General features: G+C 42.4%; 1 protein-coding gene across 4 annotated transcripts in view; it reads right to left on the bottom strand.

The window, feature by feature from the left end:
- Positions 1–22,568, bottom strand: part of RAD18 (RAD18 E3 ubiquitin protein ligase) — a 209,272-nt gene that overhangs the window by 97,494 nt on the left and 89,210 nt on the right. For all 4 annotated transcript variants that reach the window (XM_075938716.2, XM_075938715.2, XM_075938714.2 and 1 more), the window contains 2 exons: positions 9,164–9,519; positions 4,726–4,825 (listed from right to left, as the gene is read on the bottom strand). In XM_075938716.2, the coding sequence (XP_075794831.2) occupies positions 4,726–4,825; positions 9,164–9,519 (456 nt within the window). The remainder of the gene's footprint in view (positions 1–4,725; positions 4,826–9,163; positions 9,520–22,568) is intronic.

The following is a 22,568-nucleotide window of genomic DNA, read 5'->3' as shown; positions in this document are numbered from 1 at the left end:
ATATGAACCATAGGACCTGCCACTGAAATGCATCTACCTCTAGGATGTAATGTTCCTATAATGCAGGAACACCTTATCCATCAAGCACTTGATGGAGAGGGGTTTTAAAGTTATGGAATGCAAGAATCCAAGTTTAAATTTGCTCAGGAAATTGGAGTAAACACCTCCATTTCTTGAAAAAAGCACTATAGGGTCTTTAATAGCTGTTATGAGTGAAGACTTCAAACTCATATTATGCACTACACCTGACGCCCAGGTTCAGCATGGACACAGAGGGAAGTACACCATTACCTGAATTATCAACAACTGTACTGGAAGCTCGTAGGCTTTGCATCCAAAATAATGGCTGTCTCTCAGCTGCATAGTTTGAGATTTTAAAAGATCATAACCCTAGATTTATGTTGGAAAAATTTCCAGTTTTCCAAAAGAAACACTGTGAAGACTAAACCATCAAATTTCAGATTACACTTGATAAATTATATTAAGAAAATTAATAATGCTCTCAATGAATTACCTTCTACAAAGAACCCCACTTCCTGATGTTGCTTAGTGTAAAATAAGAATATGAACGCATCCATTCTGCTATAGCACAGAGGAAATTACTTTATTAAAAGAAATAATGGAAAATAGAAGGTTCGGTGTAACATTTAGCTTTTTGAATGAGCACACAACATTCTGACTACACAATCTTGGACACAGAGAATGTCATAAAAGTGCCAATGTATGCTCAGGTCACCTTACTAGCAAAAACTGCACCTGAGATGATTAGATTTAGCTAGCAATCCATACTAATTCCTAGTTTATCTTCAATTCAAATAATCTTGAGCTAGTAATACAAGGAGAGAAGACCTAACAGTTACAGATGCTTTTCTTTTCTGAAGCAGACTACAGCAACCCCCTTGCAGAAATTTAACAATGGCCCTCTACATTATATATAATGTAACAGCCGTCTGCCCCTAGAATAAAAGATACTTACTTTTCATTTGAAAAGTGCATTTTCCAAGCAATATTAGGTCATAATACTAAAATAAATTGAAAATTACTACAAACAGGTTTTCATGACAATTCTAATTCATTTACTCTAATCATGTAACCGCTGTAGCTCACCTGGTGAAAAGATTTATTGCCTCCCAATTACTTTCAAGAAAAGATTGTTTAAGATTCTATTGGAAAACAAACTTTTCATTAAATTAAACCTTTTCAAAGCTCTGAAAAGTTTAATGCCTACTGTAATGTAGATATTGTATGGTCTAGTGGACTCAAAATAAGGATGGGGCAAAAGATAATCCCAGCTATTCCAATGAAATATTGGATAGCTACTGATGTTTTGTTTCAGCCCCCCCCCCCAAAAAATTCTAAACAGTGAGGTGGCAAAATTTGCAGATGATACCAGATTGCTCAAGATAGTTAAGACCAAAGCAGACTGTGAAAAGCTTCAAAAAGATTTCACCAAACTAAGTGACTGGGCAACAAAAAGGCAAATGAAATTTAATGTTGATAAATCTAAAGTAATGCACATTGGAAAAAATAATCCCATCTATACATACAATATGATGGGAAGAAGTATTAGCTACAACTACTCAAGATAGAGATCTTGGAGTCATTGGGGATAGTTCTCTAAAAACATCCACTAAGTGCAGTGACAGCCAAAAATCAAATAGAATGTTAAGAATAATTTTAAAAAGGGATAGAGAATAAGACAGAGAATATCTTGTTGCCTCTGTAGAGAGCCACGGTACGCCCACATCATGAATACTGCGAACAGATGTGGTCACCTCATCTCAAAAAAATATATTGGCACTGGAAAATGTTCATAGAAGAGCAACAAAAATTATCAGGAGTCTAGAATGGGTCCCATATGAGAAGAGATGAAAAAGACTTGGACTTTTTATCTTAGAAAAGAAGAGACTAAGGGGGGATATGACAAGGTCTAATAAAATCATGACTGATGTGAAGAAAGTGAATAACGAAAAGTTATTTACTTATTCCCACAACATAAGAACTAGGGGTCAACAAATGAAATTAATAGGCAGCAGGTTTAAAACAAACAAAAGGAAGTTTTTCTTCACTCAGCACACAGTCAACCTGTGCAACTCCTTGCCAGAGGATTTTGTGAAGACTAGAACTGTAACCATGTTAAAAAAAAGAGCTAGATTGATTCATGGAAGTTAGCTCCATCAATAGCTATTAGCCAGGATGGGTAGGAATGGTGTCCCTACCCTCTGTTTGTCTAGGAATGGATGACAGGAGAGGGATCATATGATGATTACCTGTTGTGTTCCCTCCCTCTGGGTCATCTGGCATTAGCCACTGTCAGTGGATACTGGGCTAGATGGACCTTTGGTCTGACCCAGTATGGCCATTATTATATTCTTAAGACACTGACAGCATTATTGCAAGAAGATAAAAATCAAGGTCACACTTAATTCCACAGTAACTAATCCCTCATCACAAATTATCTTCTTGGATACTTTTTTAAACTCTGAGAAGTGTAAATGAAAATAAAGCAAATGATACTAAGTGTAAATTCTTTATATTCTAAAGGAAAAGTGTGTTTCAATCATGCCCTTGCCATGAGCACTTAACATCAGCAACCAATAAAGAATTAACTAAAGGTCAAAAATCTGTCAAAATAATAAGATATTAGCACCTGTTTGGCATTGCACAGTATATTCCTGTGGAAATAAGATTAATTACAACTGTTTGTCATTGTCTCCCTATTGCTAACAGAAGCACTAACACACATGTTTAGCTGTTCTCTTGAAAACCACAAAGGTTCTGCATTTAAAATCTTGGCTCTAGGAAACAAATTAAAATTTATCCCATTTTCTCATTTGTCAAAGAAAGCACAAAAAACAGTGAGAACAATCTCACTGAGCAGAAAAACAGAGCACAAAAAGTCTTTCGATTCCAAAATGCTGATACCTTTATTCACTTTTAAACACTTACGTTTTTAGATTTTGTTATACCGGTTGTACTTCCCTAAACCAGGACTCTTTGGTCTGGAAATATCCATGGCCTGGCAGGACCACAGATGTTCCTGCACTGGGGGGGGAGGAGAAGGGGTGCTCGGGTGGTAATGGGAGCTTCTCTGTGTGGAAAGGGTTGACAAACTTGGATAATGAGAAAAACTGAGGAACTTTGAACTTTTTTCCCCCTAATTTAGGTGAAGAAAGAGCAACTGAAGGGAAGCGCCATCTGCTACTGAGAATGATAGAGAAGGAACTGAGGTGCCACACCGTGTGCGTGCCTAACGAATGCCAATGGCACGAGAAGATGCCAGTGCACATGTGAGGCATGGTGTGGCAGGGGACTGCTAGAAGAAATCTCGGTCATTAGTGCAAGGACGCACCAGCACCCAGAGTGGAGCGCCCATGCCAACATCACTCGAAGAACCACCAGCAGATTACAAAAAGAGTTAACTGATGAAAAAAATGATCATTTTTTAATGCAACAAACTCTCCTTTCCATATGATTGAGAACCCGCACTTAATTAACATGGTTCAGTCAATAAGACCAGGATCACTTGCAACCTGAAAAAGCAGGAAAGCTTGTTTTTTTTCTTCCAGACAATGAACAGGAAAATGAAGTTAGCTGCAAAAGCTAGTATTTTTAGATCCTCATGTTGACCTGGCTGACCTCGTATATTTAATTTTGGGTTTTTTTTTAAATAGTTCATTAACTATTTTAGTTCAAAACAATTTTAACAAAAACAAACCTGATTTTAAAAAACTTCGATGTTTAACTAGACTCAAAAAATCATATTCTTGTTTTGTTAAAATATTACATGTTTGCTGTTGAACACAAAATCCAAAATACATAACGTTCTTGTTTTAGTTAAATATTTTAAATGTCTGTCTGATGATGTTCTCCTACTAATACGGCATGGCAAGAAAATCCTCCAAATATTAATGTTGAATTGGAGATAGTTCACCAATTACTTCATAAATATCAGCTTTAATTGCCTTTAGTAAATAAAATAACCAATCATTAATTTTCTGATATAGCTGTAAAACTAATCTAAAAAGTTTTCAAAATAAATCACTGTTAAAATGTATATAGTATGTACCTTCTAAAAATGAAACCTACATCTATCTCTGAGTTCTGAAGAATATGTATTAAGATTATACCAACCAACAAGAATGTACTTTTACGTAGAAAACTATGATTAAACCAAGTCTTCCTGATTAATTATTTAAATCAGTTTTAAAATCAAAATTTAAATTAATTTGATTTAAACCAAATCCACTCTGGCTTAGAGGACTCCGGAAATACAATTAGAATGCCAAAGGTGCACACAGCATAATTTCTGCATGGCTGAATGATCCATAGCAATGGATAATACTTCTGCTAAATTTAGATAATTGACAACAGCGAGGGAGAAGACTCCATATCATTGATTTAAATAGGGCAAAAGTGGGACATTATTAGGAGAGAGACAGTAAGAGAACACTGGCCCTGAGATGCATGCACAAAGTTAAGCATGTACACAAGTCTTTGCAGTATCAGGATTTTAAAAAGAAGGGTGCAGCAAATCCAATTTTCCCTTTCAGGTGAATGTAAGGCTTGTTGAGAGAAGAAAATCATCATAGTTTACATCCAACTTTGACATCCACAGCAGGTAACAGAGAAGCAAGATGACAGTTCACGGTTCATTATCAGCATCTCACTACAACAGTAGAGGCAACTGGTCAAATTAACATATAAGTTCTTTAAGTTTCCTACCTTCTGAGGCTGTCCTTCTTCTCATCTCTTATCAAACAACTATCTAGGTGTCTGTTTATATACTGCTCTGGAATACACACCCCACATACAGGACAATCCACTGAAAATAAAAGAAAGGGCAACTTGATGTGTTTTTAAAAGCATGTTTATTATTTACAGCAAAGCAAAATATTTTCATATGAAAAATGCAATTGTTATTTCGGTATGGTCAAACACAGAAAACTAGTTTGTTTGTTTATTAGAAATTTGGCACATCCACCCAGACAAATACTAAAAATATAATCATTTCCATTTCTAAAACATTTATTCCTACATTTTTCTATATTTTTAGCTGCATCTTCTACTCCATCAGAGTTTGTATGGAGTGACGAGGATCCATAATATCACTATATCATACATGCTTTTGAATGTTTGCTATAAGATACTAGCTAACAAACACTGCCAATACATGAACAACCATACTGGGGCTTTTATGCCACTGTAATTGTACATTATTACTGTGAGTTTACTTAGTTTGAATTATTTCAGCTCCCAGTAAAGAACTTTTTCTTAAATTATGACAAATAATAAATTATGCTAATGCTTTATATTCATGTAGCACCTCCTTAATCCGAGGATCGCAAAATGACTACCTTCATTCACTGAGTAATTAACTATGCCTCATGGAAGTCCTAAAATGTAAATAAGTATTAACTTTTTTTTTTTTTTTGGGTACAGTAGACTTCCAATAATCCGGAACCTTTGGGACTTAGGTGGTGCCGGATTATTGGATATGCCGGACTACCAGGAGGTACTATAAGCTGGTTATATATATATACTGTATTCATTATATACTGTATATAAAGTGTTCTTAACCCTTTTTATTGTACATACTGTATACAGTACACTGTGATATTTTAGTTTAACCCTTTTTTACCCTTTTTGCTCAGTTCAGCTGCTGCCGCTGTTGCCTTGTATCTCATTTTTTGCCAAAGCTCACTCACTAGGCTCTTCCCATTTTGATGTCGGACTATCAGGAGTGCCGTACAATTGGATGCCGGACTATTGGAGTTTTACTGTATAAGCAACTGAGGCAGAGAGAGGTTGTGTGACTTGCCTGCAGTCTTACAGCAATAACCCAGAACTGATCCAAAAATCACTAACTCTGCCAGTAAAATATGCTCCCTCTTTCACTTACAACAGAGGTCACCTTAAAGAACTTCTTCATGTGTTCATGTTCTCCTAAAGCATAATTATTTTAAAGTTACATTGATACTTTTATTCTTTTAATATGCTTGCCCTTATATAGTCAATCACTTTGTATAAAACCCCTCTAATCAGTAATTTTTAAGGCATAATTTGAGAGTGAGGTTCATCAATCATCACAATGCTAATATGAAAAAGATTAGTTTTAAACAAGAGAATTCTTGATGTCCCTGTAATACTATTTCTTGTAAAGAAATTTGACGTTATATAATTTTGAGTAACATTTACAAAAACACTCAAAACTAATTGTGTGAGCACACAACTCTCAGTACACACTATGGATGTAAAACCCCAGTTAATCAGTGAACTGGTTAAACTGGGTGGATTATCAGAAGATTTAACTGTTAATAATAAAAATGGTAAGCCTGAAATCTTTAGTTATCCAAGAACAAAACGAGGAATATACTATACAGAAAGAGCTCACAGTTGGTTTTTAGTCAGTAAAAGTGAGCAAATACGATGCACAATACTAGGAGGCAGATTATCGGACTATGCGGAGCATATTTCTATCTAGCCACTTTTCTGATCATATGCACCCATTTAAGTGGTGTGTAGCAAGCTGATGAATAGATACAGACTTCTGACCTTTGATCTACTAATAAATTATCAAATAGAGATTTAAAAAGAAGAAATAAAGATGATGTGGTAATAGTCACATTTTTATTCTTACACAATATGGTATTTATTTCCATTTGTTCTTTAATCAGGATAGTAACAGTACCACAAGGATGTCATATGATCATAGAATACTAGAACTGGAAGGGACCTTGAGTGGTCATCAAGTTCAGTCCCCTGAACTTAGGATAGGACCAAGCACCACCTAGATCAGGGGCGAGGAACCTAAGCCTCAGGGGTCGGATGCTGCCCTCAGCTTGCCCAGATCCAGCCCCCAAAGCTTGGAGCTCCCCGCCCCTAGCATTGGGGAGCATTTGCTGGTGTTCCAGCCCTGCCAGCATCCCATCCCATCATGGGGCTAAAGCATACAAAATCTACTAGCCTGGGTCCTCTTAGGCTCTGGCATGCAAAGGGAATATTGGGAGTGTCTTTCTCCTTGTCATTTGGGAGCCATGTCAGTGAGGGTTTGGTTTTTCTTTTTTGCTTCTCACTTGTGTGCGGCTTCCGACTGATTTTTCTGTGAGTACGGGGGCCCTGACCCCCAAAAAGGTTCCCCACCCCTGATCTAAATCATCCCTGACTGATGTTTGTCTAACCTGCTCTTAAATATCTCCAGTGATGGAGATTCTACAACCTCCCTAGACAATTTATTCCAGTGCTTAACCACCCTTTACCATGTAAAAATTAAGAAGATTCCACTGTCTTACTTTAGCAGATCACAAATACTCTGAATATTGAAAATAGGGATGTGAATGGTTAACTAGTGAGCATCATCCTTACTAGGTGATGCTTACTACTTACAGTTAACCAACAGGGACTGGAGCAGCTCCCTGCTCCTGCCCGGAGGGGCCCACCACGGGCAGGGGCGCTCTAGTTCAGCATAAGCAGCCCCTACCCATAGTGGGCCTTGCCCAGCGTGTCATAGTCAGGGGCACTCCAACCCAGCTGGAACAACCCCTGACTGTGGTGGGGGAGGCCTCTCCAGCACAACCATGGCAGATGGAAAGGGGCCACTCCAGCTCAGGTAGACTGGAGTGCCCCCTTCCCCGCTTTCGCCGTTAACCAGTTTAACATTACATTAAATAGGATTTGACATCCATAATTGAAAATACTAATTTGTACTCTTCTTAGCACCAAAGTAGAGAGAGAACAACAGCATGACAAAGTATAATCTTTTTCTGGACAGCTTATCAACAGAATCGTTAACTAAGATGCAATGGCAAATAAACATTGTGCCTATATGTGTAGCCCTCAACTGCATTAGGGATGTTAAATTGTGGTTAACTGACTAGTCGAGTAGCCCATGGAATTTCCATCAGCTATTCGACTAGTCGATAGGCACTTCCAAATTCCTCCTTTGAAATGTACAAGATCCCCTACTAGCGGAATGCGGAACTCCACATACAGCCCGGGGCCAGCGGGAAGTCTCACTGACTCTGAGCTGCACACAGGTGTGCCAGCTTTGAAATGTCCCCAACAGGGGCTCTTGTGCATTTCAAAGCCATGGAACCCGGGGTCAGCGAGGGACTCCGAGGGACTCCATGCTGTGCTCTCATACAGAAGCAGCAAGGGGGGGGGGGAGAGAGGGAATCAACTAGTCGACTAGTCCTTAACATCCCTAAACTGCATTATAACTATACCTTTAATACACTCCACTTGGGTCAGGCTGAACAAGGATGTGAGAGCCAGAAAGAGACTGAGACTGAGTAAATTTGCTATGCAACCCTAAATTGCCTTTAAAATTTGTTTTTATTTTCTCTTAACAGCTCTTAGAAACTCGAAATAACATGCACAATTTGAGTTACACAAATTGCATATCTTATTTCAACTGTATTTTGAAATAGATTATTTTGAAATTTGTTGAGTCAGCACAGCACAGCACCAAATTTCAAAACAACATGCTATTTTGAGACATCCCTTAACCCACATGGAACAAAGGTTACAGGGATGCCGGAACAATGTTTCGAAATAACAGGTGCATTTAAAAGACATGAGGTAGCTATTTCGGGATACCTCAGGTATCCTGAAATAACCCTGCTGTCTAGACATACCCTTAGAGTTGAATTATATTTTAACAACATGGCATTGGCCCACATCCCCTCCAACAAGCATGTGTTTAATGCAATACGAGCCTAATAAAGCAGTAGCCAATACCATTCAATACCCTTATAGGGCATGTCTACACTGCAGTTAAACACCCATGGCTGATCCACGTCAGCTGACTTAGATTTACTGCACTCAGATTAATGGCCTGTTTAATTGTGGTATAGATGTTTGGGCTCTGGCTGCAGCCTGAACTCCGAGTCTCTCCCACCTCACCACGCCCTAGAGCCTGGACTCTTGTCCAATCCTGAACATCTATGATGCAGTCCTCTGGACGAGGCACATCCCACTTAAACATAGCAGAATGTAAATCTTTGTACCTTTCCTCTCAAAATACTACAGAAAGATTAATTAAGCATCAACACTCATTGACACAGGCAGCATATATCTGATATTGTCAACAAACAGAATGGAAGATTTTGGTTCATATAACAAATTCAAGCATGAAATGAGAAAGACAGAATAGGCAACTCACCTTTTGTAACCACTTTCATAACGGAGGTAGAGGGTGTGTCAGGATTTCTCATGCCTTTGGGACTTGTGGCTGATACCCCTTCACTGATCACATCATGAGTCCCTGCAGAACTACATCTATTATCTGTCATTTGTTCACTGTTACAACCTTTACATTCCATCTCAGCAGATACAGATGCCCTTTTAAGGGTAGGAGTATTTTCCTTTATTAGGAAGTTGTCTATACATTGTTTGTTTTGTTTTAAAGCTGAACCAACCATGAAACCTGATGCATGACTTCTGACAGTAGAATATTTGGTATAATTTGTTGAAGGAGAAACTGGTGGTGAATCCAAGACCAAGTCGAACAGTTGCTGCCTAGAAATAACCAAAAGACAAATACATCTTTAGATAAACAATATTATTGTGTCCCTTGGATAGCCCTCCCTCTATCCTTCCTGATCAGAGCAGCAGCCCCTGCCTGCGGGGTGCCCAGGCTCCAACCTGGACGGAGCAGCCCCCCGCAGGACTGGAGCAGCATCTGCCCAAAGCAGGAGAGGAGCTTCTCCAGGTTCCACTGGTTAAACGGTAAGCCTCACAAATTAAGTGTGAGGCTTACCTGTTAACGGATTAAACATTCAACTCCCTAGTCTACAGTGGAGCACCTGCTGGTGGAGCACCCACTGGCAGGGGCTACTCCGGCAGTCCCGGGAGCCCCACAGGCAGGGGCTGTTCCAGCTTCCGGAGCAGCCTCTGTCTGTGGTGAACCCTCCAACCCTCTATCTTTAATCAGTTTACCTGTTAAACAATATGTTTAACCAGTAACCAATTAAATGGAATTCTACATCCCTAGTCCAGGAGCAGCATCCTGGTAAGAATTAGAGTTTTCATCCTTCATCTATTGTATTAGTTTGTCTAGAAGATTTAGGGCTTGTCAACATTCCCAAGCTCAAGGTGTGTGGTTAAACTGGGGGGAAAAAAGTGTGATTTGGGGGGCAGTATAGAAAAGGAGAAATAAAATATAATGAAATAGGTGGAGAACACAAGGTAGGAAGGAGAAAGAAAAGAATAAAAGAAGAAATTCACTAGAGACAATACAGATGCACAATAATCTATTATAAAAAAAAGGAGGGAAACGGTGTTAAGTCTGGAAGGAAAAAAGATTTTGGTTTGGGCTGGAATTTCTGCAAATTCAAAAGGAAGGCAAGTAAGCGACATTTTTAAATGTGGCCAACTGACTGGCAATATGTCACATTATATCTAAGTAAATCCTTCAAATGGAAGAACAGAGATATCAGGAATTTTTTCCATCCTGATGAAGTTGTAAAATTAGTATTTTCAAACTACAGATATAAGCCTAGGTTTTTTTAAATCCATACTCTGACACAATACCAGCTAATATCCCTTACATTAATGTGAAGACCACAATTACCACTCACATTAACCCTGTTAGCCCATGTACCACTGGCATAACTGCAAAATTATTTAAGAGACATGCTCTCACTCTGCATTACAAAATTGCACATCAAAATTGACATTTACAATAGTCCCACGGCATGGTGAAATTCTACAGCACAAACAAGAGAATCAACAGCAATTAAGTGTGGCAACAACAAATGTTTTGCTGTCTGCTCTCAAACAGATGTGGACTGTAAGTGTGTACTGATGAAAAGGTTGTTATTCCATGACAGACATGCAATTACAGAAAACTCTAGCTACAGGTGTCAGAGGACTAAATTAAGGAAAAATAAGAGCAAGATGGTTCAGAACATAAAGAGTGAAATTCACCTCAATGTAGAGTGTCTATGACTTACTTATGCTCTCTATTAGATGTTTACCTGGGGTTAATTTCACCATAAAAGAAAGATCAGAAAACTATAAGAATAAATCTACTTTAGACTCTCCTCTGAGGGGGACCCAGGCACCCTGACATAACATCCCAGGAGGTATGCTGCCTGCCAGGGGCCCGTATCCCAGACATTACAGATGGATTGTTGAGTATCATCTGACTCTCTTGACTACTACCCCATGCTACTCATCCATGTGGGCACTAGTGATACTGCAAGACGTGACCTTGACCAGATCAAAAATGACTGTAGGGCTCTGGGAGTATGGGTGAAGGAGTCTAGGGCACAGGTAACGTTCTCTTCAATCCTTTTGGTCAAAGGTAGGAGCCCCGACAGAGACAGATTAGGGATGTTAGCGTGTAACCAAATAGTCATGTAACCACACAAAATATTATCGGTTACAGGACTATTCGATAGTCCCTGGGGGCAGGGCCGGCAGCCAGTGCACTCCCGGCCCCACTCCTGGGGAGCCTACGGCCACCCCCAAGCAACTGCCTCTCTATCAGAGACAGGAGCACAGAGTGGCAGGAAGAGCTGGTCCGCAAGGGGAGCTGGTTTAAAAGCCCGCTCCCCACATGTATCTGCTCCCGTCTGCCCCCCTTCACCGCTGCGCTGCTGCCTCTCTATCAGAAAAAAACCCTTTTTTGAAAGAACCTGTACCCCTTATTTTTTCAAGAATACAGGTTCTTTAAAAAAAAAAAAAGAAGATATTTTTTCAAAAGAACCCCGTCTAAACTACACTTTCACTTTTGAAATACCCTTTTTCGAAAAAGCACTCGGACGCGAATATGCAAATGAAGCACGGGATATTTATATCCGTACTTCATTTGCGCTTTCAATTTGCTTCATTTACATTCCTCTCTCGAAAGAGGAATGTAGTTTAGATGTGCCCAAAGTGGGTAACTTAATGAGGAGGGCTTTAAACTAGGTTCGATGGGGGCAGGTGACCAAAGTCCACAGGTAAATGAAAAACTTGGAGATGTGGGAGAAACTGGGGGCGAGCATGGGCCGTAACAGTAGGAATAAAGGAGGGATGAGGCAAAACTGAGGGGCAAAATCAAATCAGTGTCTTAGTTGTCTAGAAGTATGGGGAATAAGCAGGAAAACTTGAAAGGCAAATAAAATACAACTATGAAATAGTTGGTATCACAGAGGCTTGGTGGGATAATCCACATGATGGGAATATTGGTACAGAAGGGTACAGCTTACTCAGGAAGGATAGGCAAGGAAAAAAGAGAGGACATGATGCCTTATATATTAAAAATGTATGTTTGGACTAAGGTTGAGATGGACATAGGAGACAGACTTGTTGAGAGTCTCTGGGTAAGGTTAAAAGGGGTAAGAAATAAGGGCGATGTTATAGTAGAGCAGTGGTCCCCAACCTTTAGAGGCTCCCGGGCACCTGGGGGTGGGGCCACTCACGCGCCGGGCGCCCGGGGAGGTGGGGCTGCGCGTCCAGGGGCACGCCAGGGGACAGGGATGCCCTTGCACCCTGCGCCGGTGCTGGCATGTGCCCCAGGGCCAGGGCCAGGGCTGGGGCTGCCCAAGCGCCTTGTGCCGTGGGCCCGCCCGAGCGCCTTGTGCCGTGGGCCCGGGGCCGGTGCCGCCGCCTGAGCCGCGCGGCTGGGGCCGGCGCCGGCGCTGGCACCGGCACCGCACAAGCGCCGTGCGCCCGAGCGCCCGCATATGCCCCAGGGCCGGCGTCTCCCGTGCACCACGCGCCGGGGGCGGGGCCAGCCCAAGTTGTTGGCGGGCGTGCACAAATGCCCCGGCGGGCGCCATGGCAGCCACGGACACCACGTTGCGGACCACTGTAATAGAAAGTCTATTACAGAGCAACTAAGCAGGAAGAAGAAGTGGATGAGCGTTTTTTTTAAACAACTTACAAAATCATCCAAAGCACAATACCTGGTGGCGATGGGGGACTTCAACGATCCAGACATCAGGACAGATTATCCACCACGTTCTTGGAATATATTGGAGGGGTTTTTTTTATTTCAGAAGGTGGAGAAAGCTACTAGGGAGGAAGCTGTTCTTGATTTGATTTTAACAAATAGGGAGGAACTTGTTGAGAATTTGAAATGAAAAGCAGATGGGTGAAAGTAGTCATGAAATTATAGACTTCATTATCTAAGGAATGGTAGAAGAGAAAACAGCAAAATAAAGACAAGTGATTTTAAGAAGGCAGACTTTGCTAAACTTAGGGAACTGGTCGGTAAGGTCTCATGGAAAACAAGATTAAGAGGAAAAAACAACTGAAGATAACTGGCTGTTTGTCAAAGGGACACTATTAAAGGTGCAAGAGTACACTACAGGCAGTCCCCGACTTACGTCGGATCCGCACTTACGAACGGGGCTTTTCTCGCCCCGGAGCTTGCGGGCAGCGGGACCGCCCAGAGCGCAGCGGTCCTGCCACCGCGTCCTCCGGGGCGAGAAAAGCTGCTCCGGGTCTCCCTGGTGTGCTGGAGAGTCCCCCCCAGCACAGCAGGGAGACAGGAGCAAAGCTGCAGAGGCAGGGGACCCCGCCGCCTGTGCGGCTTTGCTCGGGTCTCCCTGCTGTGCTGGGTCCCCCCCCCCAGCACAGCAGGGAGACAGGAGCAAAGCCGCAGAGGCAGGGGACCCCGCCGCCTGTGCAGCTTTGCTCGGGTCTCCCCGCTGTGCTGGGGGGGACTCCCCCAGCACAGCAGGGAGACAGGAGCAAAGCCACAGAGGCGGCAGGACTTCTGCACCTCCGCGGCTTTGCTAGGGTCTCCCTGGTCTGCTGGGGGGGGAGGTGGCGCAGCTAGTGCGCTCCCCCTCCCCCCAGCAGACCAGGCTTTTGTTGCGGGACGCCTGGGGTAGAGCAGCTGGGGTGCTGCCGGGTTGGTCCTGCGGGGACCTACCCAGCAGTGCCCCAGCTGTTCTGTCCCAGGAGTCCAGATTCAGCCGCTGTTGAAACTGATCAGCAGCTGATTCCAGGAAGCCGGGGGCAGAGCAACTCTGCCTAGGGCTTCCTGTAGTCAGCCGCTGATCAGTTTCAGCAGCGGCTGAATCTGGAGCCAGTTCTGACTTACATACAAATTCAACTTAAGAACAAACCTATAGCCCCTATCGTGTACGTAACCCAGGGACTGCCTGTATTCCACTGCATAGAAAAGATAGGAAGTATAGCAAGAGACCACCCTAGCTTAACCAGGAGACCTCAAATGATCTAAAAATAAAAAAGGAGTCCTATAAAAAGTGGAAACTAGGTCAAAGTACAAAGTATGAATATAAACAGATAACACAGGTACGTAGGAAAAAAGTTAGAAAGGCAAAAGCACAAAGCAAACTCAATCTCGCTAGAGACATAAAAGGTCACAAGAAAACATTCTACAAATATATTAGAAGCAAGAGGAAGATCAAGCACAAGATAGCCCCACTGCTCAATGAATGAGGAAAAATAATAACAGAAAATGTAGAAATGGCAGAGGTGCTTAACTTCTTTGTGTTGGTTTTCACCAAGAAGGCTGATGGAGATTAGATGCCTACAATACTGAATGCTGGAGAAAAGGAGGTAAGTTCAGAAGTTAAAACAGGAAAAGAACAAATTAAAGATTACTTAGAAAAGTTAGATAGTGCTTGGTCCTGCTCTGAGTGTAGAGGACTGGACTTGATAACCTCGAGGTCCATTCCAATTCTTGTATTCTATGAGTCTTTCATTTAACACATCAATTGCACATCAATAATAGAATATTATAATTAGCATACAGGAGAACAAGGGGCAATTAATAAAGAAATTGTACACTCTACAATATTCAAATTAGGCATAATATGCTGAAATTTTAGAGTATTTCTCACATGCTGTATTACTGCATCCTGTAAATCTACAAAGAAATTAGACAACTATTATTCATAAATATTTATGCACAATTCAAGGGCTGCATCAATGTGCCTTGCAAATAGCATCTTTTTGGGAGGGAGTTGGAGTGGGGGAAAGAAAAGGTCAGTGCAAGTGGTTTGCCTTATTGTCACATGAAATGCACATTTCTTCAAAAATCAATAATAAACATGTATTCACAGTCAGCAAACAGTCTTTTCAAATTGATCGAGCAGATACCATCCCCTCCACTGCACCAAATTAAACTATGTGCAATTCAGATAACATAAAACAGATCCGAAAAAAATAATAATTTGGTTTTGAACCACAGATTGACTCTCACATGTTATTGCAGACAATAAAAAAAACTTCTGATATGTTCTTATTGATAAAATATGCAAAGCTTATCTAGTGGTCCATAACTCAGCTTTCTTACACGATAGAGCTGAATTTATTCCTTTTATCTTTTCAGCGTATTCTCTTATGTCACAGGCCCTCATCAAAAATGTGGCTTATCTGTCACAATTATTCTTTTTCTTTCTTTACAGTTTGTAGAGTTCCCTGGTTGATGAATGTATGAATTACATTTACTCTTCTGATCACCTTACATACTGACCAAACTTTAGACAGATAAATATTAGAAAAAGAGTAAAAGAATATCTTTCTAGGGAAAGATCATTATGCCTTCCTACAACTTGTGCTGTCTCATATTAGTAAGATTATGAACCCTTCTGGGAAAGTATCATCTTGTATCTCTGTACAGTGGTGAGAACAATAGGGTCATGATCCTACATAAGTACAAATAAAAGATACTAATGTACAGACATCTATCTTGTATACAGTTTTTATAACTCCAGGTCTCTTACTAAAAAGGTCTTCTGGTATACAATACGGATGTGAAGGTTTAGCCAGTTAACTGGTAAGCCTCATCTTCAATAGGTGAGACTTTACCAGTTAAGGTTAACTGGTGGGGGCTGGAGCAGCTCCCCACCTGCCACGGGCAGGAGGCGGTTCATGCCTGTAGGGGAACCGTTGTGCACTGGGACTGCTCCGGGCAGAGCTGGAGCAGGCCCTGGCACCCTGCAGTCCATGCCTGCAGCGGGCCACATGCAGGCAGGAGATGCTTTGGCATCCAGGTTAGTGCAGCCCCTGTCTGCAGTGGAAGAAGGAGAGGGGCTGCAGGCAGGGCCTGCTTTGGCTGGGCTAGAAAACAGAAAAGCCTTACAAAAGAATAACCCCACATCTTCACAACTCAGACATCCATACTCTCAACTACTATATTTTAACTTGTCTACCGAAACACAAATGGACCAGGTCAGTCTACATCTGTTTTGTGGGAAAATCAAAACACTGTTACTCAACTCCAGAAAGGAGATAAAAGTTGCACACAATGGGGTCGTCTTAGTCTATTTTTTTAATAACGTAGCACAGCTACATTTAGCAGTGTGGTGACATCTAGTGGCTACATTTTGTGTGTGATGAATCAAACAATATCCCCAAAACAATGGCAAAATCCAATGAAAGGTCCTAAGTATGTTTGATTGTTAATACAATACAGTCCCTTTTATGTAACCAATATCACCTGAAGCTTTCTTTATTGTTAATTGCCATCACCTGGTCTTCCCATTTACTGAATCCCACTTAACCCAACTTTAAATGATCCCTCATGTTTCTGACAATTATCGCTCCAAGTGGTTTTGACAACTAGTTTTATACTGCAGTTTCATTTGTTCCTCCAAACCCAGAAAGCAAAAAAAGCCAGATACATGGTTACCATACAGGTAATGGTAATGCCCCACTTTCTTTAGAAATTGATTCATGTGGTAGGTACTGGTTTGATGTACAGTAGAAAGATTTCACACTTGAAATTGCAAACATAATACAAACAGTATATAACTATAAATTGAGAATGACTTTTACCTTCAGCTAAATTATCTGTTATATGTTTTATAACTTTAAACAGAACATAATCCTATCTGAAATGTTATAGCCACCTAATTGGGAAACATTACTTTGAGTAGAAAGTGTCCTCTAAGATTCACAAGATAATTAAAAGTGATATGTTTGCTAAAACATATAACACAGTACACAGAAAGTTCCGTCTTATATTAGAAGACCCTTGATCCCACTGATCATAAGTACATTTTCCTTGCACAAGGGTTTATCAGACAGCAAATAAAGTGAAGTGCCTGGAAACTCACAGCTTCCAAAGAAGAATGCAGGAGAGGGACTATGGGCTAAGCCTTCTAGAGAACAATTACATAGGAGAACTATAAGTATATGACATGGCATATATGTCCCACTCATACAAATTCTCCTAAAACTATATATCTACATAAAAAAATTACAGCTCCTTTAAATGTTAATTACCTATATGGGGAAGATGTTTTATTTCCCTCCACTGAAACCCTGGCTGAGAAGTATTCTTCACTAGAAAACTGACCATCACCATTGTGGGGATCATTTTCAGTTCTGACCAAATTAATGTTCTGTTTATATAATATGCACATTAACAGACCATCTTCACGCAAACAATTGCTGTAATAGAATTAAAGCTTGTCTTTTCTGCCTTGCTAGTTCGATGTATAACTCACGTTTTGCTCCAACGCAATTCCAGTCCACACACAAAAATCTCCAGCTCAAGTTAAGTGGTGCCTGAAGTTCAAGCTGACTGGCCATTCAGGAGGTATGGGCTGAAGCTCAGGTGCAGCTTATGCTCTCACTAATAATGGACTATGGATACAGCAGGTACAATTATAACCAAGACATCAACTGCTAATCAAATTACTCAGTGGCTTGTGTGTTGTTTCTCAGTTGAGCTCATCTAGCTCAAGAGAGAGCAGCTAAGTGGAGTAACTTGTCTGTACTAACTTGAGTTAACTATTATAGTGAAGACTATATTGTAACTATACCAATTCAGAGCCCTGTACATCCATCTAGGGGAACAGGATTCACTGCACACAGCGGGCAGTTAAGGATGTTAACTAGCAGTTAATTTACTAGTTTCGTAGTCAATGGAATATCCATCAACTACTCCACAGGCACTTCCACATTCCTCCTTTGAAATGTACAAGAGCCCCAGTGGGGCTCCATTTCAAAGGAGGAATACGGAACTCCATGTGCAGCCCGGGGCCAGCGGGAAGTCCCACTGACTCTGGGCTGCACACGGAAGTGCCAGCTTTGAAATGTACAAGAGTTCCCAGTGGGAGCTCTTGTGCATTTCAAAGCAGAAGCACCCTCATGGAGCCCTGGGTCAGCTGGGGATTCAGAGTCTCCAGCTGACCCCGGGCTCCATGCTGCGCTGCCGATTTGAAATGCCACGCAGAGCCCGGGCTCTGTGTGGCACTTCCATTTTGAAATGCCAAGGCAGCGCTGACACTTCGAAACGCTGAGGGAGCGTTTCAAAGGAGCAGTGCCACACAGCTGAGCTGGGGATCTGCTGCTTTGAAGTGCCTCCTTTTGCCTCCCTCCCCCCCTTTGCTGCCTCTATTTGATAGAGGCAGCAAGAGGGATGTGGGGGATTCAACTAGTCGATTGACTATCCTATAAGTATTTGCTTATCACATAGTCGATTAGTCCTTAACATCCTTAGGCAGTTCACAAACATTTAGAGGCCCCCATCCTGTGAACAGATATGGGCTCGAATTAAGCATAAACACAAGGATTTGCAGGATCAGTGCCCTGAAGTTTAGAATTATTATTGTTATTAGGATTGCCCATTGTGGCTTCCTCCCTTCCCCGCTGTTCTTGGGAATGGGGAAGACTAGGCCGGCTCGGGCAATGGGGCCTTTTTCCTCTCCGCTGCTACCGGGAGCGGAAGGGTGGTTGGGGCCATGCATCCTATTCCAGCCCTCCCCCCGCTGCTTTAGGGATGCTGGGGTTCACGTGCCGGCTCACAAGCATGGCTTCCTCCCGCCCCACTGCTCCTAAGGCTGGGGAGGCTTGGGCCAGCTCAGGCTGCGGGGCTTCTTCCCTCCCCGCTGCTCCTGGGGGAGCTTGGGTCATGAGGCTTCCTCCCTCCCTGCTGCTCCCGGGTGTGAGGGAGAGGCTCAGGCCATGCATCCTCTTCCCTCCCAGTTGCTCCGGGAATGCTGCGTTGTGTGCACGCACTCTCCCCCCCCCCCCACCCCATGGTGAGGAATGGGGGCACGCGTGTGCTCAGCGCACTGCACCTCCTCTTCCCGCTGCCCCTGTAGTGAGGACGGGACCTCAGCAGAGGGGGTGAGGCTGTAGGATCTGCCTCCCCCTAGATACTTCTCAAGTCTTCTCAAATGTTCTCTGTGAGACAGCATGACAGACACCTCTCCTTTATTAATAGTAATATAGATCTAGGCAATAGATATAGATTCTGTTCCATTCCCATGCACACATTGACCTTGGAGCATAAGCGTGTACTCAGCATTTACTAAAATATGCTTGTAACATTAGCATTTTCCTTTCCTAAAGGCCTGTTTAAGGGAAATATTTGCATTCTGTGGCACACAAAAATAATTTATTTAAGGCCTAAAAATGCCAAGCTCTTGGGCTACAACTGAAATCAATATAAGCTGCAGGCGCTTGGCACATCTGAAAATCAGGCACTTGTGAGGGTTTTTCTGGCATTACGGGGGGCAGGTATAGTAACAGAGAGTAGAAAAGGGGAAAGGTGTTCTGCACACGCTACTGCAGACAGAAACTGGCCACATTTATTACAAAATGGGACTGTAAGAGCTGCACACAGTCCACATGCAGGCAATATTTCCACTGGAGTCACCTTCAGAGAAAAAGAACTGACTACTACAGATACTTTTGTAAATACAGTCAACTCACAAGCAGTCTCTAGTTCTTGCATGTGATTTCAGCACACAAACAGCTGATTAAGAGATGACTTACAGAACTGTAAATTCAATCTAAAAAATACGTATATCTAAACTGTATAGCCCAGTGATACATTTATTCTCTTCCATGATAGTAACATGCAGGAAACCAGGCGGTTACTGTTCTTGCATGCATAAGCTGAGAGCGCTTTTTTGGGGCAAGTATCATACACAAGAACACCATATTAAAATTAAGCAAGACTCCTCACTAACAGAACAGATTCTTGACTCAAGAACTCCACTGCCCTGCAGAGCCACAATTTCATTGCCATATGGTTCTCATGCCTTACTTAGAAGGCCTCCAAGGTTCCCATTTAGTTTTCCCCTCTGATGAACAATCTTGTCTACAGCAAGCACCAAACATGCGCACAGCCTAACTCCACGGCTCTTTATACATCAGGCCAGAGCCAACCAGTTCCCAGCCCCTAAAAGCTACATGCACATCTCTTTTAGGGTTACTGACTTTCTAATTCCAAAAACTTGACACCTTTGCCAAGCCCACTGCCCACCCCTTCCCTGAGATCCTATCCCCTCCTGAGGCCCTGCCCTTGCTCACTCCATCACCTTCCCCATCACTTGCTCTCTCTTACCCTTGCTAACATGTTTGTTTTCATTGCAAGGTACAAACAGGCATATTTATGGGTTGGACACTAAGTCCATGTTTTATTTGTTACAGGATTCTACAGCTGGCAGCAAAATAGTCAAAATGAGTAATTTAAAAATGAAATTTCACAAAGGTTTTCATTATTCTCTCTCGCCTCTCATCCCATTTTTTGTAACCAGTTCCATGCTTTTTGTTCATAAAAGTTATTGTAATTTTGTGTGTGGAATTAGGATCACACATTATTGCAGTTGCAATGAGTCCATTAAAGACCCGCTCCTGAACAGCAAACAGCACGACCATGGAACGCACCTGTCCAGATACCTATATAATTAAATCTGTAGAAACTGACTCCCACATCTACATGCAGATATATATGTATCTAACATGCACTTACATATATACTTCCACATTATTTATTATTACAAATGTTGTTTAGTGCCTAGAGACCCCTAAAATTACAGCTCCAGAGTGGTAGGTGCTGGATACACCCATCACAAAGGTTTGTAGTATAGCCAGACAAAGGTGGTGAGAAATGTATGATACACTGGCTCTTCTGAAATTATTAGTCAACAGTATCCACATTTTAAGAAATACATTTCGTTTAGCATTCCCTTCTCTTTTAAAAAATTGTTATGAAATGAATACACATTTTATGTCATCAATCTTTTGTGCACAGGCCAGTAAAAGGAATAAAAGTCAGAGTTAGGCTGCAAATTTTATTCATATACATGGCAATATATGTACCTCCCTATACAAAGAGACAGTCTCTTTGGGTACGTCTAGACTGCATCCCTCTTTCAACAGAGGGATGTCAATTAGACACTTTGAAATTGCAAATGAAGCTGGAATTTGAATTTCCCATGCTTCATTTGCATAATCACGTCATGGCGCTCTTTCAAAAAAGCACTATTTCGAAAGTGAAACTGCAGACTAGACGCAGTTCTTTTGAAAATAGAAGGTTTACAGGATCTTTCTAAAAAGGGTTCTATTTTTGAAAGAACCACGTCTACACTGTGGTTTCACTTTCGAAATAGCGCTTTTTTGAAAGAGCACCATGACGTGATTATGCAAATGAAGCGTGGGAAATTCAAATCCCGGCTTCATTTGCAATTTCAAAGTGTCTAATTTACGTCCCTCTGTCGAAAGAGGGATGTAGTCTGGACGTACTCTTCTAGACATAAAGTGCATACATGCTTAAACAAAGATACTTTTCCATATTCTTTTCCAGAGGATGCCTAAATCACCAAGCTGGAAGGAAGATGGGCTGGAGAGGAAAAGATGGGGGTAGTGGGGAGAAGACGGTGAGTGAAAGAGGCCAATGGCACAAGTATGACTGAGGGTGAAAGGCGAAGAGGAGAGAGGAGGGAATATGGGGAGGTTATGGTAGGATGAGTAGGTAGGGGCAGGACAAGATGGGATAGGCACGCAGAAAGAGATTTGGGGGAAAGGAAGTGGGTCAGTGAGGGATGGTATGTAAATCACACATAGTAGGAAGGAGATCAGGGTGCTTTAACTACTCCCAAATTAATCAGCACTTCCTCCAGCATCCCAAGTGGTATGTCTGCCCACACCCAGCTATTTCCTACTCTCTCACCTGCAAAATCTCTCCCTGTCCCCAACACCTAATATGCTCCTCTTCTCTTCCCCTCCAAACTCTCCCCTTTCCAGTGCCTCACTCCCTCCTCCTCACCTGCACTCCTTCATCCCTGCCCTCCAAACTCTCCTCCTTCCCCCACAGCACTCCCCAGCCACTCTTCTCTTCTGTGCCTCCTCTCCTTGCCCTTTCTGTCCCCTCCTCAGCTGCAGTCAGATCCAGTTCCAGGCAGCTGCTTCCTTCCTAAGACTGAAGTCAGCCCACAGTGCCCGCCATCTGGCAGGACATTACTGCATCTGCCTCACATAGTATTTCCAGACTTCGCCACAAGGGCAGTATGTACTTGGTCTGCTAAGGCTGCAATCCCCTCACGGAGCAGCCAGGGCCAGCCCACAATGCAGGAAGCTGGGGTGTCCATGGCAGTGACCTAGAGGCAGGGCACCAGGCGCTGTGGCTGCAGCCCCACAGAGCAGAAACAGCCAAGCGCCAGAATCCAGCCCAATGATCCTATGATTCTAGGACTTGACTGGCGCGGTGCGGCGTGGCACGGCGCGGTGTGGCGTGGCAATTAGCAGGCAGTCTGTTGCCCCACAGAGCTGCCCAGCAGCAGTGCCATGCTGCTAACTGGACAATGAAGAGTCCAGTCAGCAGAACTGATTGGAGTCATCAGGATCCTTGTTTGACCAGG

This window comes from Pelodiscus sinensis, chromosome 11, assembly GCF_052426305.1.
Source record: "Pelodiscus sinensis isolate ZL-2025 chromosome 11, ASM5242630v1, whole genome shotgun sequence".
Taxonomy (NCBI): Eukaryota; Metazoa; Chordata; order Testudines; family Trionychidae; genus Pelodiscus; species Pelodiscus sinensis.
The sequence above is the reverse complement of the archived record's forward strand: the minus strand, read 5'-3'. Positions and strand labels throughout refer to the sequence as shown.